Consider the following 18,599-nt stretch of genomic DNA (forward strand, 5'->3'; position numbering starts at 1 on the left):
CTTACCGGTTTCCCCCCTTTCTCCCTCTCTTTCTCCTTCCATGCCTTGCACTGTTTGTCCTTGCCGCCACATATCCTACCAGAGCTTCAGCACTTTGAGACCCACGTCCGAGCTGCCCTTCAGATGCTTCACAGGAAGGGTGAGACCATTGCTCTACTTACAGCTCAGGTTGCATCTCTTGCGGATCGAGTGACACAGCAGGATCGGGAGATCTTGTCTATTAGGACAGATCTTCAGGTCTTACAAGCGACTCATAGGATTCTTGCTGGAGAGATTCATGGACACATAGAGCGAGTGCAGCAGATCGAGACTCGCGTTCAGCACATAGACACATCTCCCACTACAGCAGTAGCAGCGGTTGAGGAGCGTTTGACCTCCCTTCAGAGAGAGGTCCAGAGAGCCACAGAGTGGGTGGATGCCGTCCGTCGTCAGCCATCACAGCCTCAGAGATCGACTGTATCAGCTACATTGGCCGAGTCACAACAGAGGGCCACAAAGGCCCTCAACATTCGCATTCGTGGTATCTTGCCCTCGGCGACAGAGTCCACGATGACACAGGCTGTGACCTTTGTCTCTCAGACACTGGGAGTACAGGGGAGCCTTCGACGGGAGTCATTTCAGTACCAATTTCCCTCAGCGAGACGGAAACCACCACTCCTGCTGGTCTTTGATCCTTGAATGATTGTGGTCGAAGGGCAACATCTGCTAACGCGCAATCCGATGGATGGGCCATTCCGATCGGCACCTTGCTTTGCTCAACTGTGGCAATTCTTGGGATAAGGATGGGAAGATTATTCAAGATGCTTAGGGTTAGGAGTCCTTATCACTCATTTTTAAGAGAAACATGCTCGTTGCTTTGTGCTTAGAGTGAGATAATGATTGAAAGGAAGTTATCATGGGGAGCATTTCTTTAACCTAGTGTGGGAGTCCTCCAGCCATGGATGGTTGAGTGGAAAAAAGCAATGTTGAGTCACCACTAGTCCGAGATCCAAGTGTTGTGTTAGTTTCCCCACATCCATAAAGAGGATTGGAGATTCACTTAAGCTGAGTTTCAAAACAATCTCACTAGATAGAAGCAACAATAAGTTCAACAACCACATCAATAGGTCGTTGGGGCATCACATCTCTAGAGCAATGCAACAAGGGATGCCTAGCTGCACAAGGCAGTCCGCCAGCGCTGCCTCTAGCCCCCGCCATCTAACTCTGCTCCCCTGTCACCCATCTCTGCTCCCCTGCCACCCATCTCTGCTCACCCGCCATCCATCTCTGCTTCCCCCTCCACCCAACTCTGCTCCCCCACACGCCACCTGTGCCATCAGCTGTTGTCCAGCTGCGCCTACCTGCCGCGACCCCCCCCCCCCCCCCCTTTGCTGCTAGCTCACGGGACCTCTGCCTTTGCTCACGACCTCCCACAGCTGCCTCAAAGTCCAAGGACCAGAAACCTACAACTTTTGAAAATTCAATTAGCAGAAAAGGCACCAAAATCTGAACCAGAAGGACCTGCAGGGAGGACAGAGACAAAATCAGTTCCATTTTCAGTTGAGTTCAGTTCCTAGGTGCAAGACAATATCATCCCAAGGTACACTTGAAGGTCCCCAGAGCAAAAATCACCGTCTTTTTATTTCTGGAATATGCAATAAACAGTGACCAGCCCCATACACCGGAGAATGATGATAGGAAGCTACATGAAAACTCCTGAAAGTGCAATGACAGCTTACATGGCAGGGTTACCACCCAGAAACACCTATGAGGTTTTGTCTCACCTTCGAAAAATATCTATGGCCTTGATTGAGAAAGTGCGGTCAAATCCAGGAGATGAGGGCACAAGGGGGGTTGAGAATAGTAGTATGGAACTGCAATGATACCCTTTGGTCCGACCTTGGGGGTTTCTTGTAAACATACGACGACAAAGACATGATCTTCTACATCGAGACCCATGAAAGCCCGGAAAGAGGGCTCACGACAGTGACAGGATATATCTGGGAATCAGCCCACATGAAGGAGATGAGAGGAGATAGTGGAATACGGGGGTCAGGAGGTGTGGCCATCCTTTCAGAGCGCATATGAGACCACTCATATTGGTGATCCGGAGAGAGGAACACGCACGACATATGTGGGTGCAAGTTCAGCTACCAGATACTCGCCTGATCTTTATTGCAGTGTGTTACTTTCCCTCAGACACATGGTTATCCACGAGAGGTCACCATTGACAGGCACAACCCATATGAGACTATCCATGATGACATCACAGAGCTCTCTAGACAGGAGGATACTCTCTTGGTGACTTCAATGTACGTACTTGGAATAGACGGGTTGGTTTGTTAGATTTCGATGAGGGTGGTTCCCTTATAGTACCGGAGATGGATGCAGCAGAACTGGGGAATGTGAGGCAGTCGCAGATGCATATGGGAGGCATCTACTCGAATTGGGGGCTATCCATGACTTGATCATATATAGCGGTCTCCGGAGATGGCCATCATCTGGTGGGCTCACTTGTTTCCCACATGGTGGGGGGAGAAGTACTATGGAGTACCTGCTCGGACCACTAGCCTTTGTCCCACGGATACATGATTTTACTGTGCCTCCTTCTCTACTCGACACTGACCACTCATACCTTGTCTTCTTTATATCGGTCGCCATGCCCGCCACCATGAGGAGGGCCCCTCCGCCACCCACTCACATTCAGATCCATTTTGACCGTGCTCTTGATCCGGTGTACATGAGCCACCTAGCTTCTGAGCTTCCAGTATTACTTAGAGAGGGCATGGACCTCGCACATGCATCAGATACGTTTGTCTCAGTGATACAGGATGTTGCCACCAAATCCTTTCCCACATCACGATCTTCACATGTCCGAGATGGGAAGATGCTTCAAAACCCCTGGTTCAACGATGAGTGCAGAGAGATGAGAGCCCACCCTACATGTGAGCAAGCACCAGGATACTTGACTTCACCAGAGGTACATCGGATCTCATGCCGAGTGACACGGGGTAAGAAGCAGGCTTTCCTCATACACGGAATGGATGAGGTGATCATATCCTTTCGCGGTGGAGATCCTACTACAGGATGGGAACTCTTGTCAGAGGGGAAGTCACCCATCCCCATCACAGATGTAGCAGTTTGGCGCACATATGCATGCTCTCTATATGATGTCTTAGGTTAGGCACCACCTAATATGTCCTCTATGCCCAAACCCACTACATATCATTTGTTTACTACGCAGAATGTACGGGCTGCCCTTCTCCGGCTTCATAACGGAGATCACCAGATCATGAGGGACTACGCACTAAGCACTTTGCACATGGACATGAGATCTTGACCCCGATCCTAGCACAACTATCAACCATGCCATATGCCATGGCTTCCTGCCTACCTGGAGCACCATCACCGTAGTACCGATACACAAGGCAAGTGATCCCGTGGACACTAGGAACTGCCGCACTCTTATGATTGGCCACACTTTTGGCTAAGATATATGGGTCGGTACTAGAGAGGAAGATCAAAGGATCACGGGTAGTGGACTCTTGGGCAGGCAGGTCTTCAAAGATAGCACTTCACATTGGACCACATTTTCACCTTGAGGGCTATTATTGAGAGGAGGCGAAGTCGAGGCATCAAAAATTCTACACCTGCTTTGTAGACTTTCGTAAGGCATTTGATCCTGTCCCATGTTCACGCCTCATCAGGAAGCTACAAGAGTTACAACTTCCAGAGGTCATGATATGGGGGGTCATGAGTCTATATGAATCTGTTAGAGGGAAGGTACTGGGTTGAAAGCACTATCGGAGTGAAACAAGCCTTCCCCCTCTCACCGACTCTATTCGGGCTCTATATCGATGAAATTACATTTTTTGTGGATCGTCTAGGTAGAGAGGGTTCGCTTTTGGCTGACCTTATGGTGCAGATACTGCTGCAGATGACATAGTCCTCATATCATCCTCAGCAGAGGGACTGCAGAAACATCTAGAGGCTCTGGGTATGTCTACATATCATCCTCAGTAGAGCGATTGCGAAAACATCTAGAGGCTTTGGGTATGTTCTGCAGAGAGAGAAAGACTTGACAGTTAACCTTGGAAAGACCAAGGTTATGATCTTCAACACCTTGCGAGCAGTGTCCCGTCACCATAGCTTGATGAGCCAGTGGAGATAGTGTAGTCTTACACATATTTGGGGGTAGTGTTCATCGGACAAGGTTTCATTATGACCCATGTAAGTACATCACGACTCACACGAGGATAGGGTGCTCTTGCCTGACTGGAGAGGCGATGCTTCTAGGCACACTTCCAGGACCCTCCGACGAAGGGTTGGCTTTTTGACACGCTGGCAAGACCGACTGCCATGTGTGCAGCATCTTTTTGGGAGAGTAATATTTCAGCGACGATAGAGTGGAGGAGATTTGAGAGGCTACAGGTGATTATGGGATCCAAGATGATTCGGAGTGAGCCCTTAGTCCCCCCATCGGATTATACAGGCAGAGTTGGCCATGACCCCTCTCCAGGTGGATGCCACCTTTCAGACAGTGACGCTCCTCCACAGAGTCTGGGCTTTACCCTGGTGGAGATTATCGAAGTTAGCATTGGAGTCCTCCAGGCGACTAGCAAAGAGCAGCGTCGATACATCATGGTATGCACGAGTATCCACGTGGTTTGTTAGTCACGGCATTTAGATGGACAGACTTTCCTCCTTTCAGTATAGCTTGGATGCACCACTCGACATGATCCCATGAGATGAGATCAATCGTATCACACGGTTGGACCTCCTCCAGCTCCATACATCTAGGGCTTGGGGGGGAGAGGAGCTCTCCACCAAGATCCAGTTCTACCATGACCACTTCCTTAGGGTCTCGGAGCATGGTCTTGTCATCAGACCTCAATACCTCGAGGACAAGAGAGTTTCACATGCATTGAGGATCGCCATCGCTCAGTTGCAAGTCTCATCACATTGGCTGAGGATTGAGGCAGGGAGAGCTGCATGCATACCCAGAGAGCGGAGGATCTGCACATTATGCCAGATGGAGGAGATTGAGATAGAGGAACATTTTCTATGTGTTTGCCTAGTCTACTATGAGATCAGAGGGCAATATCATTGCCTCTTCTAGGAGGAGCATATGACTTATCCATTTTCTCGATTAGGTTTATGTTGGGATCTATCTGATTGAGATGTGATGATAGAGAGTATATACTGGTGCGATAGACCAGAGAGCAGCAACAGGGATTGATGCCACAGGTCACCACGATCGACAGAGCACAGAAACTTGTTACAAATTTCTATGCATCTGAGTCAGTTGCCAATGAGGCTGAGGGAGAGGAGCTTCATGAGATGAGAGCAACATGGATTAGCAGTGGGGGCCTCCACCACGATGCTACTAGATGAACGACACGCACTCCACATGCGACACGGAGAGGGACCAGAGCACGATAGACATCCGGTCCATGTTTGCCCTCCTTAGAGGTGACCACCAGAGACGAGGAGTCACCCTTGATGTAGCCGTTCGGATACAAAGATCGAGGAGACCACGTCCTCCAGCGCATCGAGAGATAGCTCGAGAGACACAAATACGAGAGCTTCTCATGTCTCATCAGAGAGCCCCCAAGTTACTTGGATGGAACCTGGGCATGTACTAGGAGCGTTAGCTTTGAGCACCTTACACTCTCCCGATATTTTGCTACTTCTATACTTTGTTCACTAGCTTAGCACTTTAGCTTTTAGCAAGGGCCTTAGTGAGCCCTTTGTTTCAGCCCTTAGTGGCTTGTATGAGTTACCTTTTGGCTTTGCATTTGTCTCATAGGTCCGCGAGGCCTTCCACAAACGTTAATACATCTCTCTCTCTCTCTCTCCATACCTAGAGAGGGCTGCATCTGTATTGTGTGCGATTCCCACGAGGAGTATTTCGCTTTTAGGTGCCCGGTGTACTATGAGATCGGAGGTCGCTACCCATGCCTCTTTAGGGATGGCTTTGGCTCCTTAGTAAGCTTCTTTTGGCAGCTTTCAAACATGAGTATGTACATCATAGGGAGCGGCATGGCACACATCTAGACGCCGCTCAAAGTTTGATCATCGAGTTTTTTGACCAGACAGTATAGATTGGGAATGCTCATAGAGGCGACGGCCACAGGGACCAGAGCTAGAGCAAGAGACATGCTATACTCGCCAGCGTGCTGAGACGCTTACCTACCTCCATGTTTACTCGACCAGACGCACGACCCACGGGAGTGACTATGGCACTTGTTCGCCCGCAAGGCTATAGCCGGGAGACTTCAGCAGGCCGTACATGCCGATAGCCGCCAGCGTCCTATCATAGGATTTCTGCCCCCGCAACATCCTCGCACATTGACGCCTCCCTCCTAGGGTTCACACTCTCGCTGGATTACACTAGTGAGTCTTTGCTTTTATGTACCGAGGCCTCCATCAGTAGGATTATGGATTTTTTTAATTTTTCATGTTGATGCCCGTTTAGTGGCTCTACCCATCAGTTCATTGTATCAGATTATTTAAGTCTCCTAGACCCTTCTTGGTCTTTCGAAGACTTTAATAGACTTTCTTTTTTTTCTTCTTTCTCTCTCTCGCCCGTAGTCTCTCCCTCCCGCCAAGCCTTAGTAGCAACAGAAACACCTCGTAGCAGCAGGGGCAACGCACAGCAGCAGTAGCGGCAGAAGCACCATGTACAGCAGCAGCGTTGTGCACAGGGCAAGCCATTACTAACCTTCAGCCCTCTTAAGCTCAAGGCTACAGCTCTAGAGCAGGGGGGGCAGTTCAGGGGGAGGACTTTAGGCTGGGCTTTTTTTGGAGGACTTTGGGCTGGGCTGAAAAACCCCCAGCCAATCTCGGGGGTTAATATAGCAGGGAGAGGGGTTACTGAGTTTGCACAGGCCGAGATTGATACGTCCAAAATGCCAAAAGCAAGGTGTTCACCCCCGTGAATCCATTGTATTCATTTGTTGCAGGTTTCCTCCCAACACCCCCCCAAGATGCGAAAACATATGAGAGAACAAAGCCCTTCGATCTATGAGAACGTGTGTACTTTTTAGAACTTGAAGTTCGAGAACTCAAGCTTCGGCTTGCAGCTCTTTAAAGGAAAGTCCATGGAGGGAAGTGGAAAACAGGAAGTCATCCAGGAGGTGCTGCACCAGTGTAATCCATCCGCACCAACACCACACCTGCTTTCTAAAGTGCAGGAAATTGTCAACATTCAAGTAAAATCCATGAAAGAGGAGATGACAGCAGATGTGAGCAGCAAAGTGAACAAAGCTGACCTGTACAAACAAGTGAGTGTGCAGGAAACCAGAGAAACTAACAAGCTGATCTTACGCGTGGGGGGAAGAGATGGCTGTCAAGTCACAGGGAAATACACAGAAAACAAAACCGACTACCTCAAGGAGAAGATCTCACAAGTAGAATGGGATCCAGATGCTATTTGGAATATCCAGCAAAAGGGGATGCAAATACAAGTTTCCATCGGAGACAAGGCAGCAAAGATCAAGATTTTACAACAAACATAGAAGCTGAAGGGCATGAAGCTATGGATATCTGAAGAACTCACGCTGACTCAGCTCAAGCAAAGATCTATCAAACTCAATAAAGTGAAAGAAGCAAGGAAAGGAGGAAAATGGGCGGTGTACCGTGAAGGACAAGCATGGATTTGAGATTTCATTTTTCCTTGAATTCATGAGCTGTTCTTTCAAATACAATATTTTTCTTTGTAAAGTCGTGCATAATTATTTGCTCTTCTGCTTTAAAATCCAAATCCTCCTTGAAACAGTCAATTTCGTGTTTTAGGATGTCTTGTCCTGTTGTAGCTGTTCCCATTCCTCATTCACTTTTTCCAAAAAATCTTGCCTCCTACTGTTGTTGAAACCTATACAAAAAATGTAAGGCTTGGCCTACTTTCTCATAAGTGATTAATGCCAAATTTTCATGTGGCTTGTCATGTGACTGGTACTCCAACCCTGCAGCACCCTCATTGGTGGCGGTGATCTGTCTTCCTTCCTCTGTGTGGGTTTTGACCTTGATACTGTTGGGGAATATACAATTCGGTCATTGGGAATTTGCTTTCCTGTGATGCAAATCCGGCAACTTCCGATGTTGTTGACTGGCTGCAGTGTTTGATCTAAGCAAGGGTGTCTGTCATTGGTATAGTCTCTCACCGTACGTTTAATCCCCGTGTCATATGGAGGACTTCCTTCAAAGCTCGACGTTAAAAGGGTTTTCTCTATCACTTGTCAAAAAGTCACAAGACAGTCCAGACTCTACGTAGTAACATTGACCTCAGCTTAATGGGTCCTCTGTCTCATAGACTCCCCTCCCCCCCAAAACCCTTTTCCCCTGGCCGGTGGGATATCTGTCCCATCGATTGTTATTGTTGATTGCAGGTGGCACACTCATGCAAAATATGTGTTTGTCGGGACACTTAGGATCATGGGCAGGATCCAAGTTCATAGGCACACCGAGGATTGCAAAATTTCGAGTGAAGTGATAAAAGATGACACACAGACTAGGCTCATTTGGTGAGCTGGTGGTGGGACGACCACCAAGACGTGGGCGCTCCGAGACTTTGCCACCTGCAATGAAAGACCACTCCAATTGTTGAGAGACACCTACCCCAGCTCATAGGCGACCTCTAGGCGATCCACAAGCTCCTGTACTTTGACTGTTGCAAGACTTGGCCACCTGCAATCAAAGATCAATTCCAGACACCCTTGTTGACAGACGAACTCTTGTTGGCCGACAAGCCTGGGTAATTCTAGTTCGCAGATGTGGCCCGTTCGTCCAGTGCGCCTAGTGCAATTTGCACCAATCCAGCAATGGGGACGATAACTTTAGTTCAGTTCATGGACAACTCACAGTAGGTACAATAAGAGGTAGATAGCCAAACCCAAAGTTTTCAGAGATTTTAAGATTTTGGAGATTTCAGCTTGAGGTTGATCGTGACCAGAGGGAATATGCACAACAACATTGAAGATATCTCTTGCCAAAATCAAGGGCATCCCACAATGTTACTCCTAGGAAATATCTTGTCACTCTAAGGGGTAACTAAACCCCCACCCAAATTTATATAGGTTAGTGAAAGGGCAGATGTATGATGCAATGTCCAAACTGCAAAAACACTTAGTGATTGAAGAAATTAAATAGTTGAAGGGCACTGTGAACAAAATATTTGAGAAGAATGCTAGGGAAATGCAAAAAAGAGAAGGGATATATGAAGTCAACATGGAACAGAGAATAGAACGGGTAATTCTTGAGAACTCAATGCATGAAGCAACAAGATGCAAGCTCTAGAGATACCAAAAACATGGGATAACATCACTACCATTATGATTTAGTCAAGTGCGGAATGGATGAGCTAATCTTGACACTTAAGAACAAATGTAGCAGCAAGACAAGGCTCCCAACCTCCTCATTGTGGTAATCAAAGACAATGAGGATGAGGACATACAAGAAGTTCCTTATCCACTTCAAATGACAATACACACATCAGGGTAACAAAATTGCAGGGTGCCTCTAGATTGGGATGAAAGGAGACAAGCCAAGGCAAAATTGTTGTCAATTCCAAGAGACACAGTCCCATTCCAAAGTGCTGAACCATAAGCACCACCTCAAAGGACACTTAATTTGGGTGAATGAAGATCTTACACAGAATCACTACCTCCAAAAGCGCAAGCAACCTAGTCCCCCAAACGGTGTGGAATGTTCAGATAATCAAGAAGATAATTTTTCACTGTTTCTCGATTGTCTATAATTTCATCTTTGCCAAAATCCGTCGTTTTGGGCCTCAAACCTGCATTTTAGAGTTCAACACGGAAATCAAATCAGAAAAACCACTCCAAAATGCTTTTCCATGATCTTGTGACCTTTATTTCACCATCTAAACAATCGAACCATGTACATTGTAGTGTATGAAAATGATAGTCCGCTAGGAAGTCTACAACCTTATTTTAAAGACCTTTTTCAAATTCAGATTTCCCATACATATTTCTCTTTCAAAAAGGGCTAATATAAATATTATGATGACATAAATTACATAAAATATGATAGCTTGAAAACATAGAAAAGAAATAGAGTGCAGTGAGTTGAGGCCTCATAGCACCCCCAATCATCTCTCTACAAGCATACCTGTTACAAGGACGTGAATTTTTTGAACCGTGACTAACTTTGGCTTAGGGGACTAGCCCAAGGGAAGCAACAATTCCCAGAAGTCCCTAGGAATGGGTTCAATCCCTAGGTGCACACATTAGGTCTAAAATGCTAGGGTCAAGGCAAGGCTAAGAGGGGTCTAAATGTTGGGTCCAAGGAAAACCAATGTTTCATTGGTTGGAGAGGGTTAGAGCATGTGGACAGTGGGGGCATTCAATGTTGTCATTGGTTTTGGGGGTTAGACTTTATTGAGGAGCCACGTGGTTTTTCCTCATGCAAGCCTACCCACCCTTCTTCTCATCCCAAGCCTTTGGTACGGATTTTGACTTTTCTTATGGTCTGCTCTAATGTTGCACGTATCCCGAGGTGATTGTACAGATTTGGGCTTTGTTTTGGCACATTTTCCAAGGTGGTTTTTGCTGGCAAACTTTTCCAGGACTGGCTGTATGGTGGCAGCGCTGATTCCAAGGTGTAGAGAAGCATTACTACATGCTGTATGGACACTTTGATCATTGTACGAACGTTCAAATGCTGCTGTGCGGACTGGATTTGCTGTTGTACGACCCCTTTTTCTTGCTGTACGGCCTGCTCAGCTTCTCTCTCCTACCTGTGATCCTTCTGCTCTCTGTTTCTCTCTGATTCCAGCCCATCTCTCCTTTTTCCTTTCCCTCTCCAAGCTGCCAATTCCTCTTGTTGCCTCTTGCTTGTTGGACCTGCTGCCTCTGGAGGTGTTATGGATTGAGTTGGAGCTCCTTGAAGCTGCTTGGAACCATTTGGAGCTGGATTGAAGTCATTTGAAGCTGGTTTGAGTTCTTTTGTTTCTATCCCTTTCACTTTGATTGCAGTTGGTCATTTTGGGAGCTTGTCAGTTATCCTCTGCTGTTGGAAGTCCCTCTTGGCCATTCAGGTTGTGAATTGACACCCAGTTACAGGGGGTGTAACCAAATGGGTGTCCGTGAAACAATGTGTGGATTTTCTTCCTGTATTGTGGTCACTTGTTCAGATTGACTGTGTTGATGCATTGTCGCCCTGAGAGGCTGGTCAGTGGATTGTGGGACTACCGGACCCTTAGAGCAAGTTGGATGTCTTGTGAAATGCTTGGACAGCAGCTCTACAGCTGGTCATAGACAATGGTGAATGCCTTAGCCTTGCCCTGGCAGTTGGAAACTAGTGTGTGCACTAGGATTGAATGCAGGTTGTAGCCAATGTTTGGCTTTGATAGAGTGATAGCTTGGAACACAGTGCAAGAGTGAGCCCTTGTCGTATGAACAATTTCCATTCCTAAAGAAATAAACAAATACCAGAAGGGGCGCCAGGTGTTTGGGGTTAGTGTGGTGTCTTGTATTTGGTTTCATTGAACAAAGTGGTATTGCTAAAAATTAAATGGCTGGACATGATGCAATATGACTAAATAATGAATATGTTAAGATAGTTACAGTCTACTGCTCTTTAGGAAACTGAAGGCCGATTACAATAACATCCATATATCATGGGGGACCTCCTTATGCATTCATGGGGGGACATAGCCAAGTTCTGTAAGGACTATGCAATTATTGTGGTTGGGGAGTCTAAGGCACGAATGGGCTCAAAAGAGGGCATATAACAATGGAGAGGAGAGACCTCCTATGGATGGAGGAAATGGACGAGGACAATGAGGAAAGCAGGCTTGGAAAAAGCCCATGTGCATAGACAACTACTCACCTTATGTGGATGCTTTGGATTGCGATATGCAACGGTACCCTCCTTGTCAAAGATAGAGGAGGTTAAAAATGCAAAACCACCCAAGAGTCAAGCGTGATAGCTTACATGATCATTAGCTCGGTTGCAAGATCCTTAGTGGAATACCTCAAGGGCGATGATGAGACCCTCCAGTCTCACCACAAAAGCATTTTCACTAGGGCTCAAAGAAACAAAGTCTGTTGCATCGCTTCAAAGCATAATCAAAAGCACATGAAAGCACAAGTTGTAGAAGAAAGCACATGATTGTATGAGAAGAAAAATAGCAACTTACAATACCCTTTAGGCTGAGAATGGATTATAAACAGGCTCACATCTATGAGAGAGAACTGGAAATAGCATTAATTCATTGCTAGATGCCTCCCTCTTGCCAAACGATGAGTAAATGTATGATAGCACTACTGCACAAAACAGCCCATAAATGCATCACAAAAAGCAAGGGAGGAGCATAGGCATGCCCTGCAACAGCTTGTATGACAAGGAATGCAGTACACACATAATGATTGGAAAATAGTGGGGCATAGCCGAAAAACAGTATAAAGCTAGAGCACTAGGGAGGGTAGTAAGGAGCAAAAAAAAAAGATTTCTCCAGAAAAAACATCTCAAACACTTTGAGGAGCTTTAAAAAACACCTGAAAGCTTTTTCAGAGGCTACATGGCAGAAAATGTCAAGCGGGCAAAGGATTCCAAACAGCTTAAACATTTTTAGGATCTTAAATAGAACCCCCGAAAGTTTTTCCAAAGGCTACATGGCAGCAACTGTCAGGCGGTGAAAGAACCCTGGGAAGATATGATACAATTTGTCAAAGAATTCTATAAAAGAGACATGGAAGACAAGGGCAGTTGTGCATACTCTATCAAGTTCTTAGATTACACCATCATAGAGGACGATATGAGGAGCGGTCTCAAAAAGATGGCAGACAGGAAGGCTCCAGATACACAGCACTAAAGGCTGAGATGCTGAAATGGGAGGGGACAAGACTGAGGGGATGCTCACCACGGTCATGAAAAAAGCTCTAGAGGAGGGTTTCTTTCCAGAATGGCAGCTTAATTGGAATGTCGCGCTCCACACAGGAGGGAACAACAAGATGGCAAAAAGCTACAAAACAATTATAGAAAGCAGTGAAACAACCCCAATCAGGTCAAGTTATTTTTTATCTCGATGTGGTAAGAACTCCATGCGAGAGTCCTCTCTACCATGGGAGAATCCCTTATAACAACTGTGAGGATGCGAGCTAGAGTTCACCTCGTAGTCATAGTCTAAGTATGTTGAGCCACCCTTGAGCTTGAGGTCTAGGCCATTGCAAGAGGTAGCCAGCCTCAAGGTAAAGACATGCATCCGCAACCACATGCTCCTTGGCTAACAAGTCTACATCCAAAGGAGGCTTCATCTCCTTGGGCCCTGAAATATGAATCCTCAACTCATGATTATAGGCCTAGCACTGGCTATCTTTATGAATAAGGTAGCTTTAGTTTATGTAAGGCCACACTTTTTCCTCATTAGCTTTATTATTTTTGGAAAGCGATGCCTATGGAATTTTTTATGGTATTTGCTGCATTTTCTTTGGTAGTTATGGCCCATAACAATCCCAATAAAGTGTTTGGAGTCCTCATACAAGAGGATAGTTGGATTATGTAAATGGGGATGAGACACGGCCAGAGAATGTGGTTGCACCTGCCACTCCTCCTCAACAAGGTGGAGGAAGGGGTAGAGGACAAGCTCAAGGTGCAGGACAAGTGCTAGGTGCAGTAGTTGCTGCAGTGGTGGCTCCCACACAGGAACATAAAATGTGGGATTCACGTGATGCACACAAGCGCTTTCAGTTATCTCTCTTTCTGTTAAAAGGTTTATTATTCCGCACATTCGGTCATGCAAGACCCCAAAGGAAGCTTGGGATATTTTGGATAGTATGTTTCCAGCTCGCAATGATGCCAGGGTCTCTTTCCAAAAGAGAGAGTTGACTCATACTCATATAGATGAGGGTGACTCTATGTCTAAGCCCCTCACTAAACTTCAGGATTTGAGAGAGCAATTATTGAATATTGATGAGATCATTCCAGATTCAGAGATGGTCACTTACCACTTTGAATTCTCTTCCTGAGTCTTATCTTGCTTTTCACACCTCATTGAACTTGTCTTTGAGGGGGGGTGGCAACCCTCTCACCTTTCATGAGTTAATAGGGCTTTTGTTGCAAGAAGAACAAACCAGGAAGAACATGGCTTCACGGGCTGGTGAGCATGCCATGCTTTCGAAATTCAAGCCCAAAGGCAAGGGGCAGCATAAGCAGCATGCAAATCAATCTTCACATCAGCATAAAGCTGATTCTGGACAGTCTTCTCACAAGACTAAGAATGATGCAGAGAAGCCCAAGAGAAAGGGTGTTTGTCATTATTGCAAGGAGTCCTCATACAACAGGATAGTCTTAGTTGCAAGCACCTATGGGATTAGGGATGAGACACGGCCAGAGAATGTGGTTGCACCTGTCACTCCTCCTCAACAAGGTGGAGGAAGGGGTAGAGGACAAGCTCAAGGTGCAAGACAAGTGCTAGGTGCAGTAGTTGCTACAGTGGTGGCTCCCACACAGGAACATAAAATGTGGGATTCACGTGATGCACACAAGCACTTTCAGTTCTCTCTCTTTCTGTTAAAAGGTTTATTATTCCGCACATTCGGTCATGCAAGACCTCAAAGGCAGCTTGGGATATTTTGGAGAGTATGTTTCCAGCTTGCAATGATGCCAGGGTCTCTTTCCTAAAGAGAGAGTTGACTCATACTCATATAGATGAGGGTGACTCTATGTCTGAGCCCCTCACTAAACTTCAGGATTTGAGAGAGCAATTATTGAATATTGATGAGATCATTCATTCCAGATTCAGAGATGGTTACTTACCACTTTGAATTCTCTTCTTGAGTCTTATCTTGGTTTTCACACCTCATTGAACTTGTCTTTGAGGGGGGGTGGCAACCCTCTCACCTTTCATGAGTTGATAGGGCTTTTGTTGCAAGAAGAAGAAACCAAGAAGAACATGGCTTCGTGGGCTGGTGAGCATGCCATGCTTTCGAAATTCAAGCCCAAAGGCAAGTTGCAGCATAAGCAGCATGCAAATCAGCCTTCACATCAACAGAAAGATGATTCTGGACAGTCTTCTCACAAGGCTAAGAATGATGCAGAGAAGCCCAAGAGAAAGGGTGTTTGTCATTATTGCAAGAAGCCGGATCACTACATAGGAGAATGCAAGAAAAGAATTGCCAAGGAAAAGAAAAAGGATTCAAGTATGGCTGTCACAAATTCAGCTCCTCATGCTCATGATGGTGGTGATGCTTCAGCCAACTTAGTGGAAGAAGAGTATGCCTTTTTGACTTACAGACCTGATTTTCAGGCGGTTGCTCCAGATATTACAGCCACATCTAAGGACGACTCTTATACTTTTTTGATGTGGAGTTATGATCCTTCTAAGGATTCATGTGCTTTCAATGTCAATGAGACATTGAATAATTGGTACTTTGATAGTGGTGCCACCAAACATATCACTTCCAAGAAGTGTTTGTTTGATTCTCTGCATCCATCACCTGCTGGAAAAAGGGTGTCTTGTGCAAATGATTCTTCTTATTCAGTTCGTGGTATTGGTGAGATTGTACTTACAGCCAAAGATGGCACAAATTTCAGAAATCATGATGTGCTTTATGTACCTGGAATCAAGGAATTTGCTGTCAGTGTCCTCTCTCAATAAAAGAGGATTTCAGCGAAGATGACAAGTGTGCAGTCCGAGATAGGGAAGATGATTATGCCTTGAGACTATTGGGCACGCTGTTTCGTGATCTTTTTCAGCTTGATGTTTTTTAGAAAAGATCAGATGATGCATTTGCAGTTTCTACTCCCACTATTGCTATGCAGAATGCTGAGTTATGGCATGCTAGATATGGGCATATGAGTTATGGCAGCTTGATGAGGTACACAACACAAATCCCTTCTGGGATATTGATGCAAACTGCCCATTGGTCATTAAAAAACAGCCAATCGATGGCTCAAAATGCAACAATCCAAAAGCATAAACTCAATTGAATCTCTGCCAAATGTGCCTGCAAAACACCTGCAAAAAGTCTAAAAGTCACAAATATAGGAAAATGGGTGTCCAAAACCAAAGGACAGCTTGCTGTCTCGGCCTATCAAAGGCTCAAAATGCACCCAAATAACCTGCAAATGCCCAAAATTTGCCAAAAAACACTGCAAAGTTTGCAATGTGACTAAAATTTCCTGCAAAGTGTCCAATTACCTCGAACACTGAGAAATTGCAGCCCAATCGCAAAAGCCCCAAATTTGACGAGGAAATTGAAACCAAAAGAGGGCAAATTTGCCAGAAGCCCCAAATCTTAACGAAATTGCAACTTTCCCCCATAAGCCCCAAATCTAACTGCGAATGTCTGCAAATGAGTACACCCAAAATTCCAAATGCGCCTGCAAAGAGACCTGCAAATATCCTACAACAAGCAGTATGAACTGCTTGTAACAAGACAAGTATAGTGGCACAGCTGTACAGATGAGAGGATGACCACACGTGCGGCGTATGGCAGACTCACCCTGCAGGTATAGAAGATCTGTACGAACTGTTGTCCGTACAGTGTACGGACAAGTGCGAGCCACACGTGCGGGGCAGGAGCTGAACCAGCGGCATACAGACAATGAATTTTATGGACGTGTACGGAATGGTACATACAAGTGGTACCGTGTGCGGCGCTATTGACCAGCGTACAGTGGGGTGTAGGGGTATGAACTGTGCACGGCAGCAGCAGGGTACGTCACACGTACAACAGCGAGAGCTGCAGGTTGGAGCAGCATCAGCATACTGATGACGTAAGCTGGGTGTACGCACGAGAGGGCAACAGTTCAGCGCTGAGTAGGTACGCGCTTGAAGAAGTTGTACTGCAGAAGCACCGTACAATAGTTGTACGGCAGATAGCAAATGAATGGCTGATTGCGGAAGCAAGTGGGGGTGAAGACACATTTGGATGTGATTTCTTGACTCTCAATCCACACTAAGCTTTCTTTTTCGGTTTGGATGCTGCTTTAGTGGCTCCACTCTTTAGTGCTTCCTACTGTAGCCTGTTTTTTCCGTCTATATATTTTCCTATTGTTTCACAATTCAACCTGTTAGGCACACTCTATAACACACGACAGCTGGCAGGGCTTTCTTTTTGCAGGTGCTCACCCATTGGGATCAGCTTCTTAGCCTGAGTTCAGGCTACATCAAGGCCTTTGCTCTCCGATCTACACTGTACATCTGACTGCACTTATATCTACACATAGGCACATGGCCCGAGTGCTGGTGCACCATTTCACCATACTTGTGCACTTGTACATGCTTTTTCTTTTGATTTTCATGGGCAGGTCCCACACATGATGAGGGATACGATCGCATTTCAAGGATTGTCTTTGAATTTGTGGGGTTGGAGATAACAGCATTTCCCTAGCTACGTTATGAGATTTTTTTTGAAATCGTTCTTGAAAAAGAAAATTAGTCATCGTTATGACTTAAAATGGGTAGATGGGCCAGTGCTGACCACATCATATCAAGGTTGCATGTATAGACTTGACTTGAATAACTAGTATGGCTCATATTTTTTCTTTGCTGTTTTGATGGAGAATACTGTGCCGCCAATGGAAATATTTGAAAGAGATCAGCAAACAAACATACTTTAAATAAACTTACTATTTTTGGATTCTTGTAATACATTGAATAGTTTCAAGTGTTTCATCTGTCCGGCACTTTTGACAAAAAGTGTTTGGTACTTCCTCTTAACATGCTTCTTACAAGGTGATGTTAAAATAGCTGGAGGCATTGCTTTATCTTTGCAGAAATTGTTGGATGTGAAATTTCACATTCTTTTCTATTGTGCAAGGTGTTTGTCAATGAGCCTTACTTACGAGCACAAGTTCGTCATTATCTTTCACTCATGAATGACCTTGAGAGGTTGGCGGGTTGGATCGCTTGGGATCAGGGCACTCCAAGGTATGCATATGCAGGGATTGAAAGCATGTATGGGCCAGTTACTAAACGTGTGTAAGGAGTTGAGTGTGATATTCATGTATTTGAATGACTATGTAGTTTCAGTTATGAATAAGAAACTTTAGACTTAAGAAAGAACTAGTGGATCAATGAGTTTCTTAAGAAAAATTTATGTCAAAATTTGTCTCTTGATTAAGTATTGGAAGTTAATATTTTGGGTCACACATGTTCTCTTTCTAAAGCCAGGTAAGTACAAAAGTTCAGACAGATTTGAAATGCATAGCTTTGTGTGTGATCATAGGTCACTCTTTTTGTAGTTTCCCAAATTGTGAAGGGCTTATCTCTGCAAGTGTTTGTGGTCCAAAGAGAAGTGCTGGGGGTGTTCCGAAGGTATCCTGGTTTTCATATGGACAAAACGTTGGCTCAGAATCAACAGCTATCAACTCTTTGAAACAAGGTTTGATCAATGCAGACCAATAAGGCATAAATTTTTAGCTGCCTTTACCGATAGACATAAAATGAAACAGTAAGATTTGTCATATTTGAGTGAGCATCCAAATGAGTGTCTATTGCATATAGGAGTCTTAGTTTGAGTCCTAGAGTGGTAGAGTGAGTGTCCCTCACTTGTGTGGGTGTGAAGTGTCCTTAGGTGTGGATAGGATAAGTGTGACACATGTTGCTATCCTGTGTGTGGGTGTGTTTGTGCGGTATCCTACAGGTGAAA

At 45.4% G+C, this 18,599-nt stretch overlaps 1 protein-coding gene across 2 annotated transcripts in view; it reads left to right on the forward strand.

Moving 5' to 3' along the window:
- Nucleotides 1-18,599, forward strand: part of DPD1 (Polynucleotidyl transferase, ribonuclease H-like superfamily protein) — a 247,130-nt gene that overhangs the window by 169,619 nt on the left and 58,912 nt on the right. For both annotated transcript variants that reach the window (XM_087380227.1, XM_087380228.1), the window contains one exon: nucleotides 17,769-17,878. In XM_087380227.1, coding sequence (XP_087236353.1) covers nucleotides 17,769-17,878 — 110 coding nt within the window. The remainder of the gene's footprint in view (nucleotides 1-17,768; nucleotides 17,879-18,599) is intronic.

The sequence above is a fragment of the Dipteris shenzhenensis genome, chromosome 10 (genome assembly GCF_047967505.1).
Source record: "Dipteris shenzhenensis isolate YYH24624 ecotype China chromosome 10, Dip_SZ_1.0, whole genome shotgun sequence".
Taxonomy (NCBI): Eukaryota; Viridiplantae; Streptophyta; class Polypodiopsida; order Gleicheniales; family Dipteridaceae; genus Dipteris; species Dipteris shenzhenensis.